The sequence below is a fragment of the Kryptolebias marmoratus genome, linkage group LG17, assembly GCF_001649575.2.
Source record: "Kryptolebias marmoratus isolate JLee-2015 linkage group LG17, ASM164957v2, whole genome shotgun sequence".
In the NCBI taxonomy this organism is placed as follows: Eukaryota; Metazoa; Chordata; class Actinopteri; order Cyprinodontiformes; family Rivulidae; genus Kryptolebias; species Kryptolebias marmoratus.
This window is the reverse complement of record NC_051446.1, coordinates 16,945,810-16,956,507: the sequence shown is the minus strand read 5'-3', so window position 1 is coordinate 16,956,507 and position 10,698 is coordinate 16,945,810. Positions and strand designations below refer to the sequence as shown.

General features: G+C 38.9%; 1 protein-coding gene across 2 annotated transcripts; it reads right to left on the bottom strand.

Annotated features, from left to right (window-relative positions):
• Positions 1–1,861: 1,861 nt before the first annotated feature.
• casp7 (caspase 7, apoptosis-related cysteine peptidase) lies at positions 1,862–10,642 on the bottom strand. Of its 2 annotated transcripts, XM_017433873.3 has the most exons (7): positions 10,438–10,642; positions 10,055–10,170; positions 5,771–5,922; positions 5,539–5,667; positions 4,663–4,838; positions 4,289–4,427; positions 1,862–4,184 (listed from the first exon to the last, which is right to left on the bottom strand). In XM_017433873.3, exons 2-7 carry the CDS (start codon positions 10,168–10,170, stop codon positions 3,958–3,960), a joined length of 939 nt encoding a protein of 312 aa, XP_017289362.1. In that variant the 5' UTR covers positions 10,438–10,642; the 3' UTR covers positions 1,862–3,957. The 2 variants fall into 2 exon arrangements, with proteins under 2 accessions (XP_017289362.1, XP_017289370.1); XM_017433881.3 differs by lacking the exons at positions 10,055–10,170; positions 10,438–10,642 and adding an exon at positions 6,798–6,888.
• Between the last annotated feature and the right edge of the window lie 56 nt (positions 10,643–10,698).

Below are 10,698 nucleotides of genomic sequence, written 5' to 3'. Positions count from 1 at the left end.
ATTTGAAGTACCGCTTTTAGTGCTTATGGATTATTATCAGGTGATTTGACTTTACAGTAGGAGCCATGTTCCAATCTTTAGTTTAAATTGTTTCGATTTCAGTTTATTTGTATTCAGTGTGTAGCTAAACTGACTGAATTTGATCCGATTCAAATGGATGATTTCAGAATATTTACTACCAGTCTGCTGCTCTTTCTGTCACACTGTGAGGAGCTCTGAGTTCACTGCTTTTTTTTAAAAAACAAAAATGCTTTTGTCTAAAAGCGACTTGCGAGTGAAGACTCATGGCGAGGCCTCAGCGCGGTAACTCACTGTATGAGACAGAGTACCAAATCTGTAAAGGTGGAGCCGATACAGAAGTGCCAACAAAGTGTTGTGAAGCACGCTGGGCTTGTTAGAGGTGCTAAAAGACGGGCTGTTCTGAAGCGATAAGTCTTTAAGGGATTCTCGAAGGTAGAGAAATAAAAGACTTCTGTGAAACCAAGGACACAGAAAAAACAAAGTGTTTGTCATCAGACTGGATCTTCGGGAAGACCATGACAGATTCTCTGTGCTTTTTTGTTTTTTTTGTTTTCTCTTCAAATTCTCGATGCTGACACTAAAGCTGATCCTATCTCCCGAACATGACTCATCCACATACCCAGAGACTTCACAGAATGTCCCAGAAACTCCACGACACCAGTCAGTCAGGAAGGCTTCGGTGAGAGGAAGAAGTATCGTAACTGAGCGTCCAACGTGCAGCAGCTGCCTGATCTGACATTCTCATCCTGTGACACACCCTGAGCTCTGGATGCTGTGCACGTCTGGCTGGTCTACATTACAAAACATTTACAGAGTTTCTGATCGAGATCTAAAGATCGTGCGGTTTCTTTGCAGTCACAGAGGCTTTCCTTTACAGGAAGTGTTGGAACAGTGCCAAAAATAATTTTAAAGAGTGTCTTTTTTAACAGCTCTGTGATGAACTGGTGACCTGCCTCTTGCTCATTGAGTGTGGGATTTAAAACCTAAAACCTCACTAAAATAATTGACTTTGATTAAAACAATCGCTCATGTCTTGAATGAGATAAACACTCGTGCTCCAGCCACAAAATGTTAAAGAGCACAGATCATGTTTCTGTACACAGTTGTTATTTTATTTGGGGTATATACTTGAATGGGTTGAAATGCTTTAATGTTTAAACATGGTTTGATTTCTCTGATAATCTTATTGCCTGTCTGAAATGCTTTGTTTAAACTGCCGCCTTTTTGAGAACAGCCAGCAGAAAGGCTCAGCCTGTCGCACAGGATAACTGACAAACAGCAGACGTACAAAGCAGCTGGGTACTTTCTGACGTTTCCCAAACTCATTATCGACTGACATTACAGGCGCTGGAATTTAAGTTTGTGGTCAAAACTGTAACAATACAGTACGTTAAAAGGACAGTTTGGTCATTTCTGAAGTGATGTTTTGTCCAACCGTTATCAGTAGTTAGTACTTTATCAACGATATCAACCACAGATCACAGTTTAGAGAAAAGGGCAGAAAGATCGCCAATTAGCTCAGAAACTCACCTGTTGAAGCTTCAGTTTGGAGGAAGTCTTTCAGATTGATGAGACCTAAGGGGTTTGCTTCTATTCTAAAACAACTTGCATCTAAAAGTTTGCACATTATATTGTACTCAAACAGCAGCAGCTAGCTGTAGGATTTCCTGTTCACTTGTTTCAGGAATATTATAGCATTTCTGCTGTTATAATTATCAAATGCAAACCTTTTTTATTTTCATGTTAGAGTGGCTATATGTGAACTATCATTGATTAAAAATGTATATTTTATGCAGTTCATTTACAAGTGTGCAAGAAAAGAAGGCACTTCATGACGTAATACATTTCTTTGGTTTATTACAGTAAAACGTTTACAAAAGCATTCCTCCATTTCGAAGTTATACAAACAATAAATTGCCCCAAAATGAAAAAATCGGGCCAGATTATACTTCCTATTAAACCCATCTATGCAATTTTTTTTTTTTTTTCAAATTTTTTTCAAAATATATTCCTGAGTACAAAAAGCAGTAAACACAGGAAAGCGTTAAAAAGTCCCCCCCGCCTAAAAAAAGATATCTTTCTCCTTAAATTTCATTCCAAAACAAGTGGAGCAAACAGCTTGGCTCTGGCACCAAGTCACTGATCAGAAGTCCACGAGTCGAGAAAACCCAACACATGTGGAGGCTCCGGACAAGAACTGGGACTGCCGGTACTGATCACACACGTGGCACTTATCAAGTGAAATAAAACATGGCTGATTAAAAAAAGAGGAGGAAGGGAATTGGGAAAAAAAAAAAACATTGCAGAAATGTTGGGAGTGCATATTGTGGACAGATGGATTGTGTAGGTTCAGACTTGTTACTGCCGGTTATAGCTGCCTCTGTGTTTGACAGACTTTGGAACAATAACAAAGTTTACCTTCTAAAAACAAACCTCTGGAGTGTGATAAATGTCAGCAAACGTTCTGAATATGTTAGAAAACAAATCTAATTTAACTCAATCAGACTAAACAGTCGATCAAACTGTGCCGCATTTAGTTGAAAAACTTGCCAAAGTGCTCAAAAAATCATGTCTTTCGGGGGGTTTTTTCCCTCGCAATTTTGTTTTCTAAATCATTCTTAAACAAAGCTCATTGTTTAAAATACAAGCATCAAGACATTCTTCGGTTCTAATTAGTAAAGTCTAAGTGAAGATGATGCACAACACTAATATACAGTGAAACGATGTTGCATTTGTTGCTTTTTTTGTGCGGTGGTACAGCTTTACAATCTGATATTTCTATAATTTATGACACAGTTTACACATTCTTATATTGTCAGGTTAAGAAAAGTAATAACTTATCAAAAAAGGATTGTTATCGCAATAGCAATATTGCAAAGGACTACTTACTGCAAAAATCCTAGGCCTTTTTATTTTAAGTACCATGCATTCATGTTCTGCAACCAAATAATATAATTGAGTCAATCTGAATAATATATTTGGCCTTAATTCCCACGCCTGGTTTAGATGATAGTGATGACAAAATGTGGGTTTATCGCAATTGATATCGTCATCGCGATATTAAATAATATTGCACGTCGCAAGTTGTCTAATCTCATGCAGCTCTAATTTTACCATTCAGCAATGTCAACAATAATAGAAGTAATAAAAAAATACATTTCATTAAGCTGATGGGTTGGATAAAAGGTGCAGGATGTTGAAATCTGAAACAGGTCCTAATGAACATACTGTTCAAGTGTCACTACTGTTCCTTTTGTCAGATGTAGCATATTTGAAGTTGGAGCATTAGAGTTAGATTGGACCTCACATGCTCAGTTAAACTGCATGCTGAAAGATATTCAAACACTAAATGTGAAGCAGAATACAGAGAGATACTGACATGAGCTGATCATGTAGGTTGAACGTTAATACCAATAAATATGAACTATGGAGTAACAAATGATTTTTTTTTCTTTTTCTAAGCAGTCAGTTGGAGGTAACGGATGCTAATTCTATCTGTTAGTAATCTTAGCTTATGTCTACTAGATAAAGTCTCTTTTGAGATTTACGCAAAGCGCTAAAAAACTGGAGAAACAGATATTCAGATAGGAATCTACAAACCTGGCAGTAAATTTTATGGGTTGGTAGAATAACGTAGATATTTCACAACGCCTGTCAACAAAGATCAGATTAAATGCGACACCATTTTTCTGAAGAAGGAAACCTCGAGATGAGGTTTCCCCATCAACGTTTCGAACACAGAGTGCCACAAGTTGCTTTTGGAGCTCACAGAGTGCTCGGTTTCAGGCCCGGCTCCACGCGTACAGAAGGTCATGTGCTTTAAGTATACAGAGTCCCGCCGAGCCTGAATCATCCCTGAATGCTTTGACCGCTTGTTCAGTGTCTGTCAGTCGAGTCAGTCTGGTCAGTCTGTGTCGTACAGTACAGGTGGGGAAATCAGTTGAAATACAGCTCTTTGGTCAGCATGGAGACCACACAGGGAATCTGCTTCTTCTCACTGAAGCGTGGGTCTTCGGACCAGGACTCAAAGGTGGTGGCCACCATGTAGTTGACCCGCGTTAGGATCTGCATTATTTCCAGCTGCTTGCCGAACTCATTGAGCACGTTGCAGAGCGCCTGGACAAACCAGGAACCGCGCCCAGGGTTCCTCCATGAGTAATATCCTGAAATGAAAAAACAAAAACACCATGAGTTGTAAAAGTGAAACCTGGCTTTTAGCTTTATTCAGCACATTATATATATATTTAGCAATAAAAACATGGTTTACCCGGCACAGTGGAGTATGCATACAGGAAATCTGCCTCTACAGGGATCTTATGTCTTGGATTAGCATCTGTCTCCAGGGTGTCGTTTGGAGGTCCCGAATCTGTCTGTATTCCATTGTCAAATTCAGAACCCCGACAAGCCTGGTGAAGTAAACGAAATGACAATTCATTGAGATCCTGAGAAGCTTTCTCAACGCTGACCTGGTGAAGCAATCGAAAGCTGGGATGAGCAAACTTTTGTAGCTTTTCTTAGCTGCCAGTGGGGAGGAAATAAAAAAGGAGGAGCTTTCAACCTTGTTGAAGTCAAAAGTTATTTAAACATAAATAACCATTTGACCGCATGACTATTTGAAGAGGAGCCTTCTTTGCTGCGTACCTGGATGAAGAAGAGTTTTGGCTTCCCGACTAAGCTTTTGCACATGTCTCCTCTGAACAGTGAGGTCATCGTCTTGATGGGCATGGCGCCGTCGGTGCCGTAGATCATGCCCTCCTCGCCGTGGCTTAGCAGTATGCAGGCAAAACACGAGCTGTCACTGTGGTCCTCCTCCGAGGCTGAGCAACACATACACAAACACAAACAGTGAACTCTTAGTTCATCCCAAGCCTAAACCCCTCTCAATGAATGAATGAATCCTGTCACTAACTCAATGCTACAGGCTGGACTTGGTTTAGCCTCATCTATTGAATTTCAGTAAAATAAAACTCATCAGTCTCTAAATAAAGGAACCATCAGTATATTTTTATCTGTATTCTCTCAGGATATACATGTCATTGTTCCACTTATCAGGACCCTTTAATTTGATTTTTTTCTAAATAATGCACACTCCGCTTGCAGGTGCTGGGATCATAAATAATAATCATCAATGAAAAATTGCTCAGGGTGCAAATTACTTCCTGTTAATGTGTTGTGAAGTCTCTGCTGTCATTACTACACTATTGTTGTTGAATTATTCATTTTAACAGCTTGATTTACTTTTTTTTTTTTTTTTTCCCCTAAAATAAAAGTGAAGTGTGATTCCTGTCAGTCACACAGCACACTCACTGCAGTGGCAGAAAACCATAGAAATAAACAGCCACCGTAGTGCTGCTATGATATTTTTCTGTATTTAAATCCTCATTTGAACAAGCAATACCTTATCTAATGTAAAGAAAAAGAGACTTAAAAAAAGCCTTGCTAAAAAGGTAGAACAAGGAAAGTGTTAAAATCTGACTTAGAAACCAATCAGAAGCTGTCAAAGGCATTTCTCCTCACCCTCTTTGAGAAGACGCTCCATCCTCTCACAGGTTTGATCATTGTAGATGGAAACATCAAAGCCCAGGTTCATGAAGCATTTTAACAGCTCGCCTGCGTCCCGGTCCGTGCCGTTGCGTACGTTCATCCCTGCCCATACAGTGATATTTAGAATCTGCAGCCTTTGTGTGCCAACGTTGAGCAAAACTAAACTTGGGTGTAAATCCGTTAAAAACAACACGTGCCACCCTACCTGTTTCTTCATCAAAGTTTTTGTTGTTGATGATGATGCACTTCCCCACTCGCCGGTGGCTCATCTTATACTGGAATGTTGGTGAAACAATTCGGTAATGGCTTTCAGAAGAGTTGTCCTGCTCCCGCGTCTGGCCATCCTTACTCTTTTTACTAACAGAGTCAGAGAGAAAAAGAATAGAACGTAAGGTTGGGACAAAACTAATGCTCATAATATTAGTGTTATTAATTATAACAATTACAAAAACCTTTGATTTTCCATCCACATTTTAAGACAGTTTAAAACAAACTTAAATGAGGCCCATAAGTTTAAAATGTACAAATTGTCGACTCTCACCATATGATATAGTAACGTGCAAGTGAATAATCTTGAAAATATCCTTGATTCATTGTACATTTCTCAGGCTGAGAAATAAACTGCAAAGACTTCCAAAGCAGGTAATTAACATGAAACTTCAAACCAAACTAAACCACGTACTCAGAAACCAAAACATACGTACGTTTTCAAATAAGGCATTAATGGCAAGGCCAAACTTGGTCGCAGTAATCCACTGTTGGGTAAAGGAGGAAGCTAAAGCATTTTTGCAAGCTATTAAAAAAAAAAAAAAAAAAAGAAATCCTCACAATATCAATGCAGACTGCGCAGGAAGAAATCATCCACCAGTGGCAATTCGCACAGACCTGCCATATTTTCATTCTCTAAAAGATCCATCCAGATTGCCAAAGCAACAGTGGTCCGCTGGGCGGCTCAAAAGATCCAAGCTTGTTCCAGAAGAGCCAAGTCATCAGGTTACTCAAGCACTGGAACAATACGCAGCACCACTCCGCTGCACGTCCACTAACAGGCAGCCCAGCCATTTTCAAATAAACATGTGATCCAGAACATTTGAAGCTGCCCCCCTCCCCCCCACCTCCAAAATGTACCAACGTACGGCACTAAACAACTGGATGAGGGTGGGCAAAGAGCAGCAACACTGTGGACTCGATAGGCGGCTGAGGAATTGGGAAGGTGGCTGTGTCCGTCTTACCTGGGTTCGTCATTAAACGCTACACCACTCTGCATCTGAAAAGTCTTGGTCTCGTTTTTGTCTCTTTTTTGCCCCAAATCAAGTACAGCTCGTTTTTTTTTTTTTTTTTCTTTTGGAAACGTGTGCTAGGACGGTGACATGCTCTCTGTACGGGATCGAGTCCTGACTGGGCCCGCGGCTGCTGAGGACAGGGGCGGCGCGCTGCGAGCCCCCTGAGTCAGCAGCCTCACCACCAAACCAGGGCTTTCTAAAGGCCTATTCACACACAGCCACTGTATGAGGTCAGACAGGGCAACAGGTTTCTCAGCTGCTGACAGCCAAAGAATCCAGCTGTACCAATATAGGGCACACAGTGTAAGGGCCTGATCATTAAACCTGAAAACCAAGACATGCAACAAGGGTTTCTTGCCTAAAAAAAACTCTTCCATTTTGCTGATCATCTAAACAAACTCCAAACAATCTTAATTTGACATATAACGTTATCACTGAAGAAATAAATACCAATGGAATCCAAATGTTTTACCTTCCTACAAACGTAACAAAAGTATGATTGCTTGTTACGAAATAAGAACAAGGTATTTCCCATCTTGGAGAAGGAGCATTTATAAAACAGAAACTGAATGACACAGAGAGCAACGCCTAATAATTGTGTCAAAGCAGCTGAAATATCAATCAGCATGGGCAGCCCGAGCCATTAAAAAAGAAACAACAACAAAAAAAAACAAGCATGTGCAGTTTACAGAGATTAATGAGCTGGACCTTTACAGCTGAACTAAAGAGACAGGCTTTGAGTCTTTGCAGCCATTTGCACAACTAATCATGAGACAACAGTTTCCCTCCATCGACAAGGAGACTCGTGAGTCCACCTCCGAAACAGCGTACAGTCAAATCAGACCCATCTGAAAATAATTTAAAAGTCACCGGAAAGAAATTAGATCTTAGAGTTTGTATCTTTTGTAGATCAAAAGGTAAAATTACCAATGGCAGTTTTGGCATTTTGAGACCAAAATCCCAAAAGACAGAATGAGCACTTGTTGTTTTTTTGTTTGTTTTATTGTCAATTTACAGAAGAGATCACTTTGAAACATTCCTTCATAGGAAAGGTTCACAGCGCCATCTTGTGAGTGAAACTGGAACCTTAATTGGAAATAATCTCCCACTTCTTCAAAAGAAACTCAGACAAAAAGTATTATGTTAACATATTAGCTTGTGTTAATACATTTTAACATGTACTCCTATGCATTGGTTTTCATATATTTGCCTTTACTCTGTTTTATTTGGTTATTATTATTATTATTACTGTTTTTTTAGGATCTTTCTTAACTTTCATCTATTTGCTTTGCTAAGAACTTTGCATTACCTCTGAGTTTAAAAATGCTATCTAAATAAAGTTAAGCTGTGTTGTGAAAGAGCCTATATTTCGTAAGATAATAAATTATCATGCACATTCATTTTAAGCAGCCGCTCAGGAGTTCACCTCAGTCCCAGAACCAAAATTAGAATCGTTTTCTTGTCTTTTTGTCTTTCACTTCAAGTCATCCCAGAGATTTATGCTGATATTGAGATTAGAACTCTGTGTGGGTCAGACTATCACTAACAAAATGTATTGTTCCTCTTTCAGTTTAAAGATCTTTTTTTGTCCTTTCCTAATAACATGGACTCCATGTTTAGGGTTGTTCTGCTGCCAAATTAATTTTCACCCAATCAGACGCCCCCCTGATAGTGCTGTGTGATGGATGATTCACTGCGTGTGTTTCACAGCACTGAGGACACCATTAATCCCAACCAAGTCTGTTGAAATCTTTCCTTGGAGAAACCTTGCTGATGCAGTAAAACTATGCAGTGATTTGTTGGATCTGGCTTTAACTCTGTCAGTTTTACAGATATTGACCTAAAATTAGATGGGAATGCTGGGCCTTTATAGATGTTGTTCCAAAAGCAGAGCGTGATCACACCCAAATTTGTCAAAGCATTTTTTTTTACAGCATTTTCCCACATTTGACACAACCTTTTCCACAGAACTCTAAATGCATGTTTGCTTTTTAAAACAGTGAAGAGTTCATAACATTGATGAACTGCTAAATAAAAGATGAAATTACCATTACCCTGCTAAAAAAAGGCTGAAGCAAACAACAAAAAACAGCAAACTGAAGTTTGAAGAAAGACGAACAACGAGCAGTTTTGTTTCTATTTCTGTTTAATTTTACTTTTTATAAGTATGTGTTTGAGTAAAATTAACAATTTTGTTTTCTTCTGTAACACACTCCCTTCCCAGCTTCAGTCCCCAGCTCCACAAGCATTTCCCTTTTTTTTTCTTAAAGTTTCCTTGTTATTTATAAAGATATTTTTCTATCAATCTCACAAAAGCATATCTCTGTTTATTATTGTTATTATTTAAAAAAAAAAGAAAATGAAGGATCAAAATAAGAAATGTAGTTGATTCTACATAAAGGCAGACAGAGGAAGAACTACTAGGATATTATTACATTCTGTTCAAATCCCCAATATTGTTTCATCTTTGATTTTTTTTTTATAAACAAACTATAGCAAAATGCTATGACTTACTTAAATACAATATAGACATATTTAGTTCAACCCAAAAATAATTATCTACAATGAGCTCCAGGTTGATATCAATAAGATCAGCTCTTTTTATTTTATTACGCAATCACATTGTAACACAAGCAATTATTAATAATGTCCTTGATTTATACATAACAGTGCCTTACTGCAATGTTAAATGTTGGCCAGCAGATGGCGCCATACTCAACGTTATCGAATGCTTTGAAACATTTCTGCATAATTCCTTCATATTAATTCAAAAAACTTCAGTTTCTCCATCTCAACTTTTGAGTTACAACTAGCACTGTTTTTGCCTGTTTTAGCCATGCAGCTGGTCCTATTTCAAGAGGTTAATGTAGACCACAGCAGTGGCTTTTCCTCGTTAAATAAGATTAGTTTCAGGTGATCAGCTACTCAGTGCCTCATTAAGTACAACCAGGTGTGCTTGACACTGGAATGGAATGGCTGTCATACATGTAGACATACCGACTTCAGGAAAAAAAGGCAGCTGTTTCTTAATTTGTTCTAGTGCTGTATGCTAAAATGATCCCTAAAGGAGACTATTTTGTCCCAGTTTTGCTTCAGCAACACGTTCCCGATGAAAATGAAAGCAACAGGAAAATAGTTAAAGATGTTAAAGCTCGTTTTAGTCCAGATTGTGTAAGTTTGTCTCGCCGTTTCGTGGTTCTACCTACCCAAACAGCAGAAATCTCCCTTTGCGGTCAGGTTTGGCATCAACGTGGTCTCCTACTGGGTTTCCTTCCTCAACTTCACCTCCAAGATCTATGGGTTCAGCAGGTTCTCCAGCCATCTGCGTTTATCACAACACAATGCTTTTTACCGGCCGGTTTCCTACACTGACGTAGTCCTAACAACAAGCTCATTTCCTACTTTTTACAGTTACTGTCTACATTAACCTATGTATTTATATAAATACATATGAAGCAAGATAACCCAAAAAATATGAATTTTGACTTTGCTGCCGGTTAACATTCAGTGTTCTTCCCGGGGTAGCTGAAGAGATTTGTGTTAGCTAAATTTAAATTGTTTAACTTAGCTAACGTTAGCGTCAACTTACACTCTGTTATTCGTGCGGTGAGCTGCGTCAGCTTATTTGTACCACAAAAAAGTCGTCTGTCTTCCTTTTCTCCTTCGTCCAAGAAGTTTCGGTACTTCTTAGTTTCTACGACTTTTCTGTTCCTTAAACTTGAAAGTGAAAGATAAGGAAAACTTGTTCTACGTCGATACGTCAGCGCCACCCTGCGTCACTCCGTCCTGACACTTAAGGCCACGCAGCGCTGAAACCATGGCGATAAAATTCGTACGAATTTATTATTAC